We start from the raw sequence: 20068 nt of genomic DNA on the forward strand, positions 1-20068 counted from the left end.
ATTGTGAAACGAGTTTATTCTGTTTCAGAACATTGTATTAGGAGACAAATATGTATGGAAGGTGTAAATCCATATTTATCCACATATTTTGCGATGTCGTTGATGACACGTTTATTTTTTTAGTTTGCACTGTCATTCGTCATTATTTCTGTTAGCCAGCTGGTTAAGTGCCTTTGACAATTCGTTGCCAAAAGAATTTCTGTAGGATAAACTCAAGGAATCGAGAAGACTGTAGGGGGTCTCAAATTGCTCGTTTTCCTGTGTGTCAATACGATCGTAATTGTCGCTAACGACACTGAAACCGGCAGGCGACACTTCAATGCAAAATGTTGAGTCCTCGAGGGTCTTCAAGTTCAAATATATGCAGCTAGAATCGCTTTTCAATTTCGAGGATATAAATATTTCTCGAACATGGCACTTCACATCATTTATTATTGCTGTTGCTTCCTTTTTCCACTGTTCTGGGTCAAGTACTTTCTCCTCGTTATCACTCATTTTTGAATATTATATTATTATGCTCGGATTACTTGTACATTTAGGGATAAACACAAGTTAAATCGATGCGTCGAATTTCTACGGGGATATTACGAGGATTTGTTTTGATGTAAATTCATAAACACGTGGGTCACATATATAAGTATATTTATCTTATAGCAGCAATTCTACAACCGTCGAGAGCATATAACGTTAATTTCGAGGTTAGAAATCTTAGAAATGTACGGCTAATTTTCGTTTGGACTAAAATGGTCGGTTTTATGGTGAAAATGTGAAACATAGACTACGTTTACACGGCGCTTTTATTCCGGTTTAGTTATATCGATATAGATATACAAAATGGATATATCTGATAAATATACCCGTCTGTATATACAAAACCGGAATAAGAGAGCCCGTGAAACGTAGTCGTACGGTCCTGGTCCAGGGTTGAGACTAGTCGCGCACAGATAGCGCTCAAGTCGCCCAAAATCGCAATCACGAGATGGCGCCACCTCCATGAACAGTGGGCTATGTGGAGGTTATTGTCAGTCGATAAGAAACCTCCTTATCGGCGGGGCAGCATGGACGCAAAAGTCCGAAGCCCTTAAAAAATAATAAAAAAAAAAAACTATGTGGAGTTCTGTATAGACCGTATATGAATATATATTGACGTATGCCAAAGCACGTACTCGCAGTACTCAAAGTCAGTCGTCGGAACACGGCCGTAGTTGGCAGATGAAAGTGATAATTCTTTGTTTTTGTTGTAATCACCGAATGAGTAATCAAGAGACGGGGCTCAAAATATACTCAATTATCTCACGTCTTTTAATTTAATTTGTACGTAGAAGAAAATTGTTTAAACATTGACAAATTTGTCCTTGAAATAAATTATTATTAATTTTAGTATCGTTACATCAAATTATTTAACAAAGAAAATATGAAAGCTGAAAAAAAAACATAAGGACTAGCCGAGGACGGCCATAACACGGCACGTCGGTTCTACCAACACGACACGCTACCACCCTGACTAACCCTTCAATCCGATAGCAATTAAGCCTTTGAAAGAGTATATATAAATGCACGTTTAGGCTATTTGTTCTACAATTTCTATGAGTGGTAATATAAGGTTCCGATTTTTTTCTACGTACAAATGAAATTAAAAGACGTGAGATAATTGAGTATATTTTAAGCCGCGTCTCTTGATTACTCATTCGGTGGTTAGTCACTCATAAATTAATTGAACGATTAAAAATGAAACTCCATCATCAAACGAGAACCGGAGCACAGAAAAGCTTGGCTTCGACACTCCCGAGGCAGAATACAGAATAAATGGACTAGGGGTGGAGCGATTCGATATCCTAGAAAATCCCTAAGGATATGCAGCTGTTCGCAGGATGATAGATTGATTGTAAATATTTTTAGTATTACTCATGTGTTTCGTAATTGATTTCTGATCGTTTAAAAAAAACGATATCTTCTGAGCTAAGATCTGCCAACTATAAACCAATGAATTTTTATTAATTATTCATCAGCTATTATTTCGAAAACTACCACAATAGCTTCGAAAACTTGCGAAAACAATTCCACAACTATATGAAAGAACAACAAAAACAATTATCACTTTCATCTGAGAAGATTCGGATTACCACTATTTCGTGGCTACAGTTTCTTGTCAACGCTTCGTCAGGACAAATGCCAATGTATACCACGTCCATCCCAGAACCATTCATTAGTGTCCAAAATTCTCAATGGCGGAAGTCTCCGAGCTATTCTTCCCTCGCGCGTACTCCTGTGCATTCTCAGCTCGGACATTATGATCTGCTTCGCATACTCTTTTTTGACCCTACGATTGCCATTAATTGGGCCCATTTGACAGTCCCAATGCAGTCATATATATAACAGCGATATGTTAAAAAATATATGTTGCGATGAGCGTCACGTCCCGGCATGTGGATGCATTTAATACAAGAATTCATTATTTATAATGATGATTTATTCAAAACGATCAAATATGCTAATAATACAAAAGAAAAATACAATGATACACATAAAATAAGTTTTTTTTTTATAGAAGATAGTATATACAACAGAGTCTATATGTATATGCAAGTATATACATATTGAAAAAAGGTATATTATTTATTTATATATGTATAGAGCATGATATAACGAGCTCCACGTACAAAAGACTCCGGTGGTGTGAGTAACACTTTTGAACGCGTTTGGAAACGTTAGTACGTACACTTTTTGAGGTACGAGAGGTTAGCCCTGTCGTGTTTTAGTAGCTGACGATAGTTATTCCCATTTTTCAGAATAACATAGCTAGAAAAACGGTCCATGAAAGGACATTATTTTGGTTAAGAAAAACCCGCGGTCTTTCGTATGAAAAACATAAATTCGTGTTAATAGATTTATATTTCATTTTTCTCTGTTAAATTCAATAATAAGTGCGAGCGATATAAATTCGCCACGCACATGCACACAGGCGCGCGAGTCTCATGCTATTTCGTCCAGTTCACTTTCTTTCGCGAGATGATTTCTCGTTGCATTTATTTATGAATCAAAAGAAATGCAAGCGATCTTCCAGGGTGTCTGAGTGGGCATAAAATTACATATGTTGACTCATAAAATATGGATTAAATACAAACGCACAAAATACACGCATCCACACACAACACTCATGCTAAAAACATAATAGAATAACAATAACAATTTTATAAAGTTGATCGTTCGTCAATGATGCTTCGTACATAAAATCTCTTATGTTTTGACGTCCGCGTTCAATGTACACGTTTCCTTACACTGACACCCTTGTCGAGAATATTTACGAAATTCATATTCTTAAGCAGGACACTTTTTGGCTTTATTTCTGCTACGAGAAATAATTAATTGGGAGCAAGATTGGGGTACGATAGCAACGAGCAAGTCTCTCTTCCTTTTCTTTTCACGAATAGAAAATCATATTTGAGCTTTTTCACGAAAATACAAATAAATAAAAAGCTAGCTGGGCGGGAAAGGGAGGAGAAGGGGGAGGCGTTACCATCCTTTGTTATTGGTACTTGACCAACCACGATCATGTGTTTATATACACGAGCAAACTTTCGTAGTGGTACGATAAAAATGTGCTGAAAGCACCAAATCGAAGTATGCTACGCGGTCACGACGTTCTTATGGCTTGCACTTCGCTTGATTTCCTTGTCATCACCCTTTTTCGCCCACTCTTCCAATGAATTATTTTTTTCCATATTTTTTGGCAACGATTTTCAAAACTTGTGTCCTCTCAATACAAATAATTTCTTAAACGATATTCCGAAAATTGAATCATTTTCCTCGAAGTTTGAAAACTAGCGATTGCCTTAACGATCGAAGTCGTGACCCGCATACGTAAATCGGTATTTCTCTCTGGTACTCTCGATAAGTACGAAGAAACAAAAAAATATATTTGTTAATTATTATTTGGCAACAACGAATTCCATTAGTCTTGAGGGAAAGTCGAGCTCAACGCGTGGGGATCACGCTCGTCGAACATCCAGCGTCTACGAGCGTTTTATTCTCTTTTTATTTAAAAATTCATTCACGCATGTTTTTCCACACCTTTTCGCTCGACGGTTACGTGAGACTTGCGTCTACAGCGAGTCGAAGTTGGAATCACGATCGCTTGTCTGAAAGTATTGAAAAAAACAAACAATTTATTGTGATTTATTTGCAGCGAAATTACTGATTTAAAAAAAAAGTCAATAACGAATGAAAAATACATTTCTGAGATGCATATTTTACTGAATTTATCTATTTTTAAGGTAACTCCTGTACTGCATGCTAGTCAAATGAGTGCTAAATTTTCAAAACGCTTTTAGACCAAGTTCAACGTACCGATTAAACTTATTGTTAGTAGATATGTATTCAAACATATTTTATTAACGTGAAAAGATATTTAAAATGATAGCTTTGCAAAACTATCAACTGATAGATGCAAATTTCCATGACGACACATTTTCACAGGTATTTTTCAAAGAATCATCTCTATTTTTTAACCGATTTTATTGCACCAGGTCTCATTTTGTTCCTCAACTGATCCTCTACGAATTCACCACGTAGATTTTCCTTTAAACTCATTCCTTCGGAAATTATGAATTAAAAAGTTTTTTCACTTAATGAACAATTAACTGCAACAGTGAAGCGATCGAGTTAAAAAAACAACTACATGGTGGATTCATAGAGGACCGGTTGACGAACAAAATGAGACTTGTTCCAATAAAATCGATCAAAAAACGCAGATAATTTTTTGAAAAATACCAGTGAAAATGTGTCAGCGTGGAAATTTGCATTTATCAGTTGATGGTTTTGCAAAACTAGCGTTTTTAATATTTTTACATCTTAATCTAGAGTCGCGGCAGCGACTCTGAGACAAGTACATTTATAACAACAACATGACATGACGAGTTGCTGCCAGAGACTCTTTACCGGAGCGATAGCGTTTCCAATTGTTTTCGAAAATTTTCAAAATTTGTTTCTTTAATAATTAATTAACTATAGTATTCCAGAGAATATTATAAGTTAACGTATTTTTTATTTTTTTTTTTCTTTCGATCGCGACCTCTTCGAACTCTGTAGCTTAATGCGTTGAAGAGATATTAATTATTTATTTTTTAATAGCATCAAAAAATGGGTCGGATTTTCGCACACATTTTTGATGTTTATTTGTTTTTTTTTAGTGACATAAGATATGCTGTAATACAAATCCACTAACAATACATTTAATCGGTACGTTAAACTTGGTCTAAAAGCGTTTTGAAAATTTAGCACTCATTTGACTAGCATGAAGTACAGGAGTTACCTTAACTCTGAGTTTTGATAACATGAATTGTATGGAACGAAAGATTTGAAAAAAAGTGCGAAAATATATTATTAAATAAATAATTGGAATCTCGAATAAACTTATTTCGATTTTTGATCGATGAGTTGTGAATTTCTTACCCTATCAGGCTTGTATAGAGTCGGATGTTGAGGGGTCAGTCGGAGAGTGCTACCGAGATCCCTTTCCAAGGTCATGTGTCCTTCGCTCCCGCTATCTCTTGCGTCCCTCGTATCTTTAGAGTCGCTTCTTCGGCTAGGTGCATTTTTCGTCGACGTTTGAATGGTCGTATTCCCACAAGATTTCGCGAGGGTGGAGCCCGAGGAATCACCGAAATCGAGACGCAAAAGTTTCGTCGAGGTCGATGTTTCACCGGACGAACGTGCCAAGGTCGAACGAACGTCACCTTGGAGATCGGAATTTCTCGTTAATTTCGTACACGGCTCCACTTGCAGAAGAGTTTCAGCACACGAACGCCCTATCGTTGATTCTTCCTCGACGGTCCTCGTCACCGTTGCTGAAACCTTCAAGACATTCGACGTTTATTATTTTTTTTTTTTAAACTCGTCGTAGGATTATTCGTTACAAGGAACATTCCACCTGTATTTTGCACATAAATAATGCTGCAAAAGTCATTTCAGGTGCTGTTTGGTTTCAAATTCTTTTTGTATTAATCAAAACAGTGAAATGCTAAAAATGGTAGAAAGCACGATTTTTCAAATAAATTTAATGAAAAGTCTTCTTTTTGGAATCTGTTTTGAATTTTTTATTACAACATTTTTTCTTCATTGTAGAATTTTTTCAAAAAGACCAAAAAATTACATTCAAAATCTTTTTTGCAGTAAATAAAAAAACTTTTCAACTAGTTATGGGAAAAGATAATGAATAAGGGCAAAAATATAATTTCACCTGAAAGCCGGCACTGACAAGAGCGCCGCTCGTCGTTACAGGGGCTCTCGTCACTTGGCCTCCCGATTCGTCGTAGTTTTTGCCAAAATCTTTGGTGCTCGAGACGCTTTGTTTTCGGTTACCTGGTTGACCTCCGCCTTCGAGATAGCTCATCAATTTGTGTTCGTCCGCAGCAAAGGTGCTCATGGTCGGTTTATAGTTTTGAGCTGTTTGAGGGCTCGAGCGATATTTCGCTCTCGGTATCATAACGGTCAAAGAACGATCGCAGTGTTCTTCGTTCGCCGGCCCTGCGAGTACCATTCATTTGACTTTTAGTAACGCGAAAAAAATTTCCAGAAATCTAATTCCTCAAAAATACTCAAAATGAAAAACTTTACATTCGCAAAATTTACACAAAATGGAAAACATTCGCGAAAACGTAATTACCAGTTGTAATCGAAGCCTTTTTCGGTGATCGACAACGCTTTCCGCTGGGAGTGATTTTTCTGGCAGGTCTCTTGACTGGCGGAGCTGGAGCTACTGTTCTCGGGGGCGGTGGTAAAATATGAGGCACGTGGTGAGGTATCGCGAGATCCGTTACGCTACCTTCGCTGCTGGTGTCACCAGCAGTCCCGGGAATCATCGCTCGTCGATCACCCGATTTGCTCCGACGCTCTGGATGGCGGAAACAAGCGAGACCGAGGCAAACAGCCAATAGGCCGAGTAGAACTGCTCCGGTCGTTACGAGAGCTATCAGCAATACTGAAAACAAAAGAGTACAGTCAGGAATATTTTTTTCGCTTGAACGCGACATTTTTATGATAAAAATAATTTTTCTCAAGGAAAAATATTGATGCAAGTATAAACCGCACCTTTGAGGTTTATTTGGCACTTCTGGCCAGTGTGCCAGGGGAAACACTCGCAAATCTCTTGACCATGAGTATTGGTAGTGCAGTGGCCCTTGTTGTTACAAGCGGCGCATCCCAGAGGTGCCTGGGAACAGATGCGTCCAGGATATGCAGGATTTTCAGAAAGATCGGCCCAGCCCTCTTTGCACGAGCACTGATATGACCCTCGGAGGTTGAAACAAGCGGCATGCGGTGAGCAATCGTGATGAGGACCACCGTCGTGGATTGAACATTCATCGAAGTCTCGTGCCTCGATCTGAACGAAACAATATTAAACGTTGAGTCTAAGAAATCAAAGCAGCTCTACTAGTGATGGAAACATTTATTTGTTGACTGACGATTGCAGCAGCAGCTCGAATTGTGATTTTTAAATTGTAAGCGAACAAAACAATTGGAAAGTGTAAATTCTTATGAAATTCATAAGCATCGATTTCTCACCATTTCAAGGTCCCTCGCAGCGTAAACTTCGGTACCTCCGAGACTGTAATTGCTACCAACGAGATATTTTCGAAGAACATCTTTAAGTCGCGTTTCATTCGCGTTATCGGTTAACTGGACGTGGAATTCAACCTGCGTTGGATTTGGCATGAAACCAGCAATGTCGAGACTTCGATAAATGTCTCGGAGGTCACTCTGCATCATGGTACGATCGAGCGCTTCTTTCGTTGGTGCAGCCAATCTTCTAAATGCCGTTGAACTCGTGTCGTTCAACGCTGCCTCGTAAAATATTGGCTCTCGACCCATTCGCTCGAGACCGACGCGAACGGTATACGTGTAAGTCGCTAGTTGTGACAATTATTGAACAATTATTGATTTATCAATTTCAATATATTTCAAATTTATTTCAACACTTTAAAAATCGTTGCACGCTCATAAGAAACACTATTTTTTTGGACACGGACCAAACTTTTGTACTCACGTTTGCAAGGACGATCGGGGAACATTCTCGCAAAACCGGGTCGACAAACGCATCTCGCTTCGCTACCAACTTCCGAGCAGACCTCGGCTTTCGATGCCTTGCATTCGGGTTGACAATAATTCACTGGAGGTTTCATCGGGGCGACTGGGGCCCCGAGAATTCCTCCTGCAAGAACTCTGTGGATTTCATTGCCAGCCGGTTCTTGTTCGTCTCTGGAAACTTCCTCTTCCCCGTACTCTGCTTCAACCTAAAGGCAAAAAAAAAACACATTAAAATCTGCCGAAAGATTAATTCGATTAATTGAAGATTCTAGAATCAGTAGTTTTGGAAAGTTTTCTCGCCTCTTCTGCACCGGCTGCAGGTGGATTTTGGTCGCTCATAACAACAAATATGGAATCGTTGTCAACAGCGTTATCGTAAGAGCTTGGTAAGCGCGTCATAGACTGCAAAACCGTTGAAGTTACAACGACACTTGTTGGACGAAGCAGAGTTTCCGTGACGGTTTCGATGATGGTTGAAGTCATGGTGTGGGTGAGGAGCAGAGTTCTCGTGGTTGGTGGTGATCCGACTACGGAAGTTTCGGTTCTTGTGACGGTCATCGTTCTGAAGTGGGTTACCTGTCGATGAAAACACATTTTTACCCTTAATGTTAATGTGGATAGCTGGAGTTTGCGTTTGCAAGAGATCAGGAAGAACAAATGATTACGGTTTTCGGTTTCATTTCCACAGTCGCCGTAGTTCCATTTTTCGTGACTTCCTGAATCACGGTGCCCAGGAATTCCTTGGTTTTCGGCAACTTATCTCGCCTTGGTACGAAAGAATTGGTCTTTCTCGAAGAGGAGCTGTGAACCCGGGTTACAAGAGTCGGCTTTTCGTAAGTGCTACTCTCACTTTTGTGGTACTTTTGCTTTTGAGTGCTGCCAAATCTCGGTTCGACGACTTTGTTGCTCGGTCGAATCAGGGATTGAGTCGGTTCAATTTTCATCGAAAGCTCAGTGTTTTGTCGACTTGGCTCTAAAAAGACCGGATGATCGGGTTTTCTCGTCGGCTTGCGGGTTGGATCGTAAGACGGCTGTCTTGTAGGAACCGAACTGATTCGACTGATGGAGGGGCCGATCGATTCGACGCTACTGATTTGTGGGCTTCTCAGTTTCGTTGGCATTATCAAATTGGATGTTATTATTGTTGTCGGTTGGACCGAGACTCTGAAAGCCATGAGAAAGCAAATATAATATACAATAATGAAAAGATCCTCGACCGGAAATCATGATTAAATTTACTAAAAAATTCATGTTACCTCGACACCGGTCGGGTCTCGAAAGGTCGAACGGTGTAAATGCTGACATGCTCGGGTCGCTCGGTTTCAGAAGGTTTCATTATCTCTGAAACGTCCATTACGACCGGGAGGTCAACTGTGCCATGGATTATGGGTATTTTGACTTCGATATCTTGCATTACTGGTATGTGGGAAGCGGCGATTGCTGTTGCGATCTGGATGGATCCAGATACAGCGATTGCTGGTCTAACCGTAGCAATTTCTATAGCAGGCCTTGATGTTTCGATCACCAAAGGTGGAGGCACCATGTCCTGGAAGTGCAATACAGACTTGAGGGTTGGTTCCAAAATTTTCGTTAAAAACCGTTTCCATTTTAGCTTACCTGAGAAAGTATGTCGACGAGGAACGGTCTCGCAACTGTAGTTGGTCTTGGGCTAGGCGGCACCATTTTAGTGCTCGGTGGAGGTGGAGGTGGAGCCACAGCTCCAGCGGACTCCTTCAAAGGTATGTATTTCGGTGGTGTCAGGTCCGTTTCTTCGGGAGTTGGGAATGAAAATCGGTCCTCTTTCGGTCTGCCAGTCGTGGTAATGGCAACGGGAGGTGGGGACAATCCGACAACATCAGCAGGAGGAGGTGGTGGTTTCAAGCCATCTCCATTTTTGCTGTCATCAGGATGAGTGGAACTGTCGTGACTATTCCTCACAGGCGGTGGCATCATGTTCTGGGAAGGTACTCTCAGATTTCCATTGGAATGAGAGCTGCTGGCTTCCTGTTTCTTTGTTTCCGTTGGTTTTCCATAAACCTTGACTTCCTGTTGCTGCGAATTCTCGTTGTCTCGATCGGGCGTTGCGAAATTTGTTTGCGAAGCAGTTTCGAGCGTTTCTTGTTTTTGCTTCTTGTTCTTATGGCCATTTGCGGTGATAAGCATACTGGGTGGTCTCTCGGTCTGGGTCGTACTGTCTTTTTCCTCACCCATTGCTTCGACGGGCAGGGAGAATTGTATTTTTGGTTTATCATTGTTGATATCCGGTCTTTTCGAGTGCGAAGTTATCGTAATCGGACCTGGCACGCGGGGTCTCGGTTTCGTGAGAATGTGAGGATAAGCCGGATGAACTCTGGTACCAGAATTTTGCATTCTGTTTGGAGTTTGATCGGTTCTGTCACCTAAGCTGGATCCTTCTTCATTGGATGGGAAATAAGAGGCTGTTTTAGTTGTTTGATTTCGTCTTACATAACGATTGTTACTCCCTTCAACTTTCGGGAAATCGTTGCGATGATCCTTACCGGGTGGACTCTGCACCGGCGGGTTCCCTGATGCTTGTGGATTTTGCGGCCACTCGTGCTGCGAAGGGAAACTGCTTTCTTGGCCATTTTCACCCTGCCCATGGGAATTATCGAAGACAGTCACTGGATGACTGTTTGATTGGTTTCCGTTAGCAGCTGGACGATTTCTGTATTTATCTGCGCTCGTAGCGTCGTTTTCGGGTCGCGGACGAGATACTGGTCTGCTGTCCGGTCTCTTGCTACTTTGAGGTCTCGAGAAAGGCCTTCCGGGACGTTCGTTCGGGCTGCTAAAGTGCGGTATAATTGCTGGAGGTGTTAGATCAATAGTATCGTCGTGGTCGTACGGTCTGAAAGTTGGTCGCTGTTCCTGACTCGGTTTTTTACTGGTATGATGAGAAAATGGAACTCCTTGAATGACCTCGTAATCCGGGCGATGATGTCCATGTTGGTGTTGGTCGTGAGGTCTTTCGTGACCAATCTGTTCGTTGTAAGTTGCGTAGGGTTTACCTTGAGCAATCGGGTTCCCGTAAGATTCATCATTGGGCGACCCTGGGCCATGAGCATGGCTCGGATGGTGATCGATGTTCGAAGGATTATCATTTTCAGTGTCGTAACTAATGCTCTGTTCTGTATCTAACGGTTTCCCAACAACGGTATTAACCGACCCTACGGTATCGTAAGTGCTTGAGGTGTGAACGGCCATCTCTTCCTGTCTATCTCCAGCGACGTTCGCCGGTGACAACGTCTGATCGTCACTAATCTCTAGGTCTTGCTTGTCAATATGATCCGGACTTTCTTGATGATCGTCTGGCGCATCGTTCTGTAACACTACGCTTTCGGAAGCGTCGCTGACTGAATCATCAACTGCCGTCCTCTCCGTTTGGGTATCTACTTTCCATGGAACTTTGTGATCATCGTCAGGATGTGGCAAAATTTCACCGAAGCTTTGAATCTCCGGTTTGATCGTAGGCAATTGTGGATAATATTTAGTATCTATCGGCTTGATTTTAGGATCGTTAGACGGATTGTAATATCCGATTGCACCGGTAGGTACAATCTCCGATGGACCGTTGTTTATCTCGTGGCCTACGTTGAAGGGCCTGGGTATAGGTTGCTTTGGAGCTGACAGTGGCCTCACTTGGCTGCCAGGTTTTTTGGATATTTCATGTGACCCTGGAGAGTACCAATTAGGATTAGCAGAAAAGTGGCTGGCCGCGTGAGGGTGTGGTCTGGAGGACGACAACGGATGCTGCGGTTTACGGTTTGGATGATATCCTGGCCTTTCGAAAATGGGGTAACTGTGGGAAACTGGATGATGTGGTCTGATCGATGGCCTTTCCTGACGACGGTCGGGTCGACCAATCGGTGGATTGCGGTGAGGTTTTCTGTCGAACTTCCAATTCATTTTCATGTCATTTCCTCCTTGGTTGCCAGTTTTCCCGTCTAGATATATGTATTGATGTGGAGTATCCGTTGGTCCCGAAACAACTTCGCTTCTCCTTGGTGGAGACTGCTCAATTGGCCTCGTATGTTTGTTCGCGTTATCTCGCCGGGGTGGCTCGTAAGATTCCTGATAACCGTGCGAGACTGCCTGAGGCCGAACGTTGACGCTTTCAGGTCGATGGTGAACGAGAATTTCCGTATGCACGTGTCCCTGGCCACTCGACTGCCCATGACTGTCAGGGCGTTGTATCAGCAAAACTTCCGACGGCCTTTTATCCTGCCTTGTAATTTCTGAAGTGTCCTGAGGTCGCCCCAAGTTGAATTGATTCTGAGAGTGAGACTCCGAGTTTGATTGAGCGTGGTCGCGCATATTCGACTGTTGTGCTAGCGGCTTGAAACTTATTGGAGGAGCAGGTGGTAACATATAATCAGCCGGATTATCCTGAATCTGCACAGATATAATTTATGAAAAGTAATGAATCGAAATGAAGCATCAAGTAGCTGGGCTCGATGAGTAATCACGCGACGCCTTACGTTCAAACTTAACAAGTACAGATATCAAGTACTTTTAGTCTTTTCAAATGAACCCCTAATTGAAACTAGATGAGCGCCTTCAGCTACAAATAGCAGTAATAGTTCTATCACTACGGACCTTTTCAACACCAACGAACCCAGGACCAACTTCGGGCTCTGGGTAGGGAGATGGATCATCGAAGTACTGTCCACTTATGTGAGGCTCACTGGTGTCACCGAATATTAAAGCTTGAGTTCCACCTTGAGGTATAACAACGTTGGCGACTTGGCTAGGTTGGATATTTACGAGCAAAGGTTGGCCCGTGGAGCGATCGATGACGTGGGGTACTTGATGGATTATTGGCTCCGATGGACGGGGTTTGTTTTCGGAACTTTCCAGCATAACATTTGTTTCCCCCTGTAGTGGATCTTTTTGACCCCAAGGATGACGGTTTTGTTCCTCCGAATGAGCGTGATTTGGCCACGGTTTATTGTCCTGCGGAACCTCAGATTGGACCTGGATCGAACGTTAAAATATAATTTTTCAATGCAAGGTCAGTCGATGCAGCGCTCAATGGTGGCTGCATTTAAGAAAAATGGAACTTACTCCATCGTATTTTGACGGTGCAGCTGGACTTAGAGGATCCTTCGCGCTCCAAGGTCTCCTGTATCGGTCCCTGTTCCATTCCACATCCTTCGAATTGATGTTTGGATTGGCATATTGCTCTACGTTCGGTCTGTTCGGTGGTATCAAAAGAGGATCATTTTCCAAGTGATCCTGCTTATTTCCTGGCTGTCTTACGGTCGAGCCAGGTTTTATGTGCGAAGGCCTCTTCTGCTGAGATGAGCCCTGGGAGGACCCTGGGAATACCGATGATCCTGGTACTTTCAAGTGTTTCTCGTATACTTGATGCGCAGATAGAATTTGAATCTGGGTATTTCGATGACTCTGAATCGAAGATTGTGCCTGCAAGTCTGGTTCATCGTCCCGAACGACCTCGAGAACAGGATGCACTGGTATATTAGGTACAGGGATTGGCGGCGGCTTCATGCCAATATTCTCATCCACGTTCGAGTTTGGTGGTCGAGGGCCTAACTTTCCAGGTTTGCCGATAATCACATCGCTGTTGGCGGTGATGATTTCACCTGGAGAGATCGGTATACCGTCGGCGAGACTAGCGGCCACTTTGTGTCGAGTTTCGGGTATGTAATTCGGACCCGGGTTTGCTAGTTGGGCAGCTGAAATCCCATGGAGATGATGATCAAAAAACAATTCAGTAACTATGACAAACAATATTAAGCCTCCAGAGCTTACCGATATTCTGACTTTCCGCTGTCTCGATATCTCCATCAGCGAAATCTGCTACAGGAATGTAAATGGGTGATCTTTGCGTGGTGACTTCCTGTGCCTCAATCGGTGCTACCGTGTCATTCCTTCGCGTTGCCGTAGATTTTGATTGCAACAAACCTGCCATTCCTGCCATGGCTGTGATGACGGGTCCGAGTGCTGATAAACTGTTTATCCCTAAAGAGCCTAAACTGAGCAAGTTGCTAACTTGCAGATCACCCGTGCTCCCTGCTGCTGTTGATGGCCTTTTATTTTCGATATGCTCTGACGATGTGGAGTTGTCCTGCAATTGTTACGATATGAGATCACAGAAATTAAATCTGCGACAAGTTGCGATTAGAAGAGAGTAACTGGATGATCATGTGCCCATAGATCCTTGAAGTGCCTATCCAATTACGTTAATATATTTCCTCTAACACCTACCGGATCATTGGACGAGTCTGGTTGTTCTGCAGCTATCTGTGCCTCACTGCCATTTGCCTCCACTGGTGGATTGGTTAACGAAGGTTCAGGAGTACTTTCGGGAACCTTATCACTGGATTCGAGTTCAGGCAAATTCGTTGGTGTAGATACTGAACTGCTTGTGGTCGTTGGATCAATTTGATCTTCTTCATCGAAGAAGATTATTGTTGAACCAGTGACCACATTTTTAACCGAATCCGAGTGATGCGCAGTAGTTAGAAGGGCGTTCATATATCCAGCGTCAAGCAAGCTGGGCGCAATTGACTCCGTTACAACGTTTTCCACAATGTGTGATCTTGATGATATTGTCGTGGCAGTTTCACCGTCCGCACCAGCCTGGAAGACATGAGGAGGTGCTTAATTATTTGACAGCTCACCTGATCATTTGAGATTGTTATTCAGGCGAATAACAATTTGACCAATCAAAGACAATCGAAAAATATATTTCTGAAAAATTCATCAATTCCGAAAATCACCTGCAGCAATGTGGTGAAGTACGTGAAGGTCGTCAGATATGTTTTGGTAGCGAATATTTGAATGGGTTCCGGAGTTGGTGTGACTGAAACCGATTGGACCGCAGTCTTTTTCGCAGGTATCTTTTCCAGCACGACGTCCGTTGAAGTTGCAATATTTGTGTGAATCACCGTGCTGCCCTTTTCCAAGTATGTGTTTAGATACGTGTAAGTGATGAAATAGGTTTTTGTGATGTCGGTCATCGACTCGTCCATTTTATCTAATGCCGTCAATGTTGTAGCGACGCTCGTAGGTCTCGGTGGTGGTGGCGCGGATTCAGTGATTATAAGCTAGAAATATATCATATCACATTAAAAAATACATCTGAGATAGCGAAACTTTTTAAAATGTTTGTACACAAATAAAGGAGAGTGTCGGATTGAAGTTTTTTTGCTGATTTTCTGTTGGATTAAGCATTAATATAAAACTGACCTGCGTGATAGTGTCACTGCTAGTCTCGATTCTCGTTCTTCCATCTTCCATGAAAGTTTTCTCGAGAAGTCTGGTGCTTAAATAAGTATTTGTTTCTGGTTGGCAGGCTTCCGAGGGTTCTAGCATGTCCAAATAATGTTGCGGTGCAGTGACTGTGTTTGTGATGACTTTCATGCTACTTCCTAGAGCGTTATTCACGTCAGGGTGATCGGTATTCAGAGTCAAATATGTATAAGTCGTTTTGAATACTTCGGTGCGCAGAGTCGGTGATGCTTTGAGAGTCACACTCGCAGATTCCGTTCCCGTTTTACGATGCCTTTCTTCGGTAGCAGTATTCGCCACGACCTTGACAATAATTCACAACGTTTTAGACTTAAAATATCTCAACTTTTCATTGTTAACGTAAAAAGCTTGTTGTATTTAATTAAAATAATGGCTGGAAATATTTTGTTCAAGTTTTTGGAATCTTGTTTGATCTATAAGAAGTTGGTGTGTCCTTCGTCCACTTATCGTATAATCACCTGCTGATCAGTGGACACGATCGTAGCACCGTCCTTGGTAATCGTGTTGAGGTAAGTGAAGGTGGTTGTACAAGTTTTCGTAACGAATTCATTAGGATCATCCTGTGGCATGAGCATAACCACGGCATCGGAGAGTGTCAAGGTTGGTTGAGGATTGGAATTTTCCCATCTGAGAGCCGGGGTGGGTCCAGCAACAATGACCTCTACCCCGTTGGACATTACCCGCGTTGCGAGATTAAATCTTCGACCTTCTTCCTCTTCTTTGCCCTCGGATTCTGTCATCGGCAGTGCAATATTTAAAAACGAAACAAAGGTTTTCTTCGATTGCCGGAATGGCATTTTCCAACCCCGGGAGACAATGATTTATCATAATCGGGAACTTTTAAATAAAAACATTTGATAAAATTCAGGAAAATTTCCTCGCTTAAAAAACAGCTATTTACACAGTACAAGAACTGCAATGGAGACTATCACAATAAAAAATTTACAGTATATACATTGGCACATAAGTTTTGTTTTTTCATCCCAGAGGTAGAAAGTAATTTCATTTACACGCAGTATACCACAGGCCAATTGAGAAAAGAATTTGAAAGATTTTGTACAGTCGCGTGTGTAGGTCTTTTTATGCTAAAGAAATAAGAAAAAAACATCAGAGAGCGATCCAGTTCTCTTTCAGCAGAGCTCTGCATCATTTGTGGTTTCAGATTAAATTACCATATAAGATAGTCAAATTCGTGAAACCAAAAATGTGTTGACGCTCAATTCATTCAGAGACTACTTCACTCCAGAAGAATTTCGAGTTTTTAGAGGGCGAAAAAAAACAGATAAATTTAGAAAAAGACATAAATACAGAGAAGATGTTACGCGGGAAAGTAATCGCTTGGGAAGAATTTCATTGTCAGAGTCATGGTACTTAGAATAAAAAATTTTCCATAGGTGATAGTTTATGGTGAATCCATTATCCTCAAAACATCGCTTATCCGGTAATCTAGTAATGGGTTTCAGAAATTGAAGCCTATGTTATTCGTCATTTAACGATAAAGTATTTTGAATCCAAATAAAGATGGTGGATAATCGATTCATCGGACGAAGAACGTCAACCGGTCAATGGGATTGTGTTACTCACCGGCAACGGATACTGGACTATACACAGGTGCAACGACAACAGAGTTGTGTGCTGACGAATCCAGGGTTGGGGAGATGGTCGTCGTCACGGGCACCGTTAACGTCAGTGTAGTAACACGGGGTCTCACTGTCGTCGATGAAGTAACCTCAGTCTCAAGTCCGTTAAGTTTTGTCACCACGTAAGTGTAAGTCCGTAATTTAGTTGAAGTTACAACAGTCTCAGAGTAATAAACGCTCGTGCTCAATTCCGGTGTTGGAACAACATTATCGCTATTTGTAAGCTTAGGTTCGTTAGTATCGATCGATTTCGAAGGTAATATTTGGGGAAAGTCGGGACGCGAAAGGGACAGATACAAATCATCAGCGAGACCAGCTTCGATGTCTTCCGTTGTTGGTGAAGCGTAGCTCGTAGTCACCGATATCGTTGATCCTAAATTGCCGTCATTACTATTTTTCATCGCTGTCATCGATTCGGCTTCTAGAGGAATCACGCTCGGTACTTCAGAATCAATAGTCTCAAAGTGTGTGCTTTCAGGGGAGTTCTTAGTTGCTTTTACACGCGGAGTCCAAGTCGAACTTGGCCGAATATTGGGAGTGTTTACATCCAGCTGTGAGGAACTCTCTAATGATTTTTCGTACGATTCCAAAGGTACTACACTGAGATCCTCTTCCTCGGCTTCGATTGGTTGCACTACAGCAGGCATTTCCGCTTCGGTGACAGGAGATACGGAAGCTGCTTCCGAAACAGCGGATTCAACGATCGATGGCTCGGTAGTGATCGGTATAGAAGTGGCCGAGTCATCATCAGATACTTCTTCGGGAATCATTGTCACATCTGAGATTACGGACGTATTCGAATTAGTATTCCATTTCTCCTCCTCAATGGTTATCGTTAACGGTTTTTTCGTGGTTTCAGGAGTTGCGTCCTCGACGGTTTCCTCGATGTGAATCGTCACCGGTGTTTTTGTAGTTTCAGGAGTTTCGTCTTCGACGGTTTCCTCGATGTGAATCGTCACCGGTGTTTTTGTGGTCTCAGGAGTTTCCTCCTCGACGGTTTCGTCGATATGAATCGTCACCGGTGTTTTTGTAGTTTCAGGAGCTTCGTCCTTGACGGGTTCCTCGATGTAAATGGTCACCGGTTTTTTTGCTATTTCAGGGTACGTGTTTTCCTTTTTATTCAAATTCACTTCTGTGGTGAAGTCATTGTTCATTCCATCCTGAAGCGTCGTTGGCTCGGTTTGATCATTGATTTCATCGGAGCCTGTAACAGTTGTGGGTGGGTCTGTGTTCTCTTCTGATTGATCTTGCAGAGTTGCTTTAGTGGATTCAGTTGATGTTTCTGGGAATTCAGTAACGAACTCTGTTGTTGTTGTTGTTGTTGTTGTTGTTGTTGTTATTTCCAGAGAATCTTTGATGGGTGTCTCCGGAGTAGTCCTGTCGAGATTGGTCAATTCAGGCTCTTCGGTTGTGACTGATTCCCTTTCGGAGAGTCCAGTTGTCGTTTCATAAAAGTCATCATCTTCCAGTTCAACCTCGTCTTTTTCATCCTCATCGTTAGAATCCGAGGCAGGGAAGAAGAAGTTATCAGTTATGATGACTGGTTCATCTTCAACTTTAGTCGGTTCTTCGGGAACTTCGAGATGAAATTTCGCCGGTTCTTGGTCGTCGCTATCATCAAAATTATTTTCGGGATTACTGTCAATGTCATTAGGACTCTCTTCCAAGCTTGGAGTTTTTTCTGAGTTGTCGATAAACTTGGCTTCCTCGTCGAGCCCAGTATTCGGAAGCTGTTCGTCAACCGATTCGTCGGTATCGTCTTCTTCTTCTGAACTTGAGGGAGCACTGTAAAACCCGGTTGTGATGATGGCAAAGGTGGGTGTGGGCTGTACGATCGGACGAACATTAACTAATTTCTTCCTCGTGACTCTGGGTCTTTGCAGCGTTTCGCTAGTTGTTGTTGGCCGAATTTTGCGTCTCCGGGTTACGGTGACCCTATGACGAGTTGCACTAGTTGACGGGAATGCTTGTTCATCTCGATAGTCTTCAGGGAATGTCAAGAATTGATTTACTGGACCCCGTGGACGTACTCTCGTTATAACGATTCTACGAGCAGTCGGCGAAGAGATGACGACAGGTGGAGCCGGTTTGACATACGTTACGAGAGGTCTACGCCTTACCACGGTATATTTGTGTTGTCTTTCGGTCCGGTTCCGTTTCACTGGTACACGAACACGAACGACCTTTCTTGGTGTCGGTTCGGTGTTCGATTGCCAGGAGGACTGCGAATATTCATAGTCATCGTGACCGAAGCCGAATTCGTGCTCGTCTTCCTCAATGTGCTTCTTTCGGTGATCGACATGGCGCGTTTCTTTCTGACCAAAAGCCTTGAAGAGTGTGCCAAGAGATTCATCTGAAATGACGATTCCGCCTTGTCTCTTCATCCCTTTCTTTTTGTTTGATTTTTTAATTTTATTTTCATGTTTATGCGAGTGTGTTTGTGTGTACGGGTTTCTCTTTTAAACTGTATTTTTTATTTTGATGAGAGAGATGCGACCGTATCAACCACCCGGGAACTCTTCTCCGTGACCAAGCTTAGTGCAGCGATAAAGCGTTTTTCATCCAACTCTTTGCCCATTTGTTCGTATTCAGTCTTTGTTTTTTTTTTTATTTTTTTTTTTCGTTTTGTCGCCAGTACCGAGTTGCATTCGGTTAGAGTGAAATGAGTCAAGATTGTGTTTTTTTTTCTATTCACGCCGGCAGCTAATTGCTTCGAGAATTGTTTTGAATTTGTAAAATATTGGATTTCCATGCCGTCAATGAGACTCCAACGACGCGCGGAGAAATTTATTTTGTCGTCGTGTGGGCGCGCGCGTGCGGCGGCTTTCGAACTCTCGAGGCTGTTAGTACAAGAGGAAGTTTTTTTGACCATTGAGGAAACGCTAATCGTGGGGGGAGAGGTGAGTTCCGGACAGGAAAATAGTAGAAGGAAGAGCTAGCGGGACCCTCAAAGTGTCCTGCGACAGAAGAGACTTTTGTGTCGTCTTTGTGATCATCGAATTTGACTTAAAGCTGGATATCATCGTTTACAGAAGTGAAGTTGAACGCAT

The 20068-nt window shown here is 42.3% G+C and overlaps 1 protein-coding gene across 1 annotated transcript; it reads right to left on the reverse strand.

The window, feature by feature from the left end:
- Positions 1-2448: 2448 nt before the first annotated feature.
- On the reverse strand, positions 2449-19758 carry LOC122409349 (uncharacterized). The gene is made up of 19 exons (XM_043416838.1): positions 16963-19758; positions 15837-16111; positions 15316-15660; positions 14847-15173; positions 14332-14706; positions 13876-14191; positions 13168-13799; positions 12700-13077; positions 9703-12495; positions 9342-9631; positions 8751-9249; positions 8386-8661; positions 8045-8291; positions 7564-7907; positions 7090-7381; positions 6665-6979; positions 6239-6525; positions 5452-5853; positions 2449-4139 (listed from the first exon to the last, which is right to left on the reverse strand). Exons 1-19 carry the CDS (start codon positions 19400-19402, stop codon positions 4104-4106), a joined length of 10869 nt encoding a protein of 3622 aa, XP_043272773.1. The 5' UTR covers positions 19403-19758; the 3' UTR covers positions 2449-4103.
- Positions 19759-20068: the final 310 nt, after the last annotated feature.

This window comes from Venturia canescens, chromosome 4, assembly GCF_019457755.1.
Source record: "Venturia canescens isolate UGA chromosome 4, ASM1945775v1, whole genome shotgun sequence".
Classification (NCBI taxonomy): Eukaryota; Metazoa; Arthropoda; class Insecta; order Hymenoptera; family Ichneumonidae; genus Venturia; species Venturia canescens.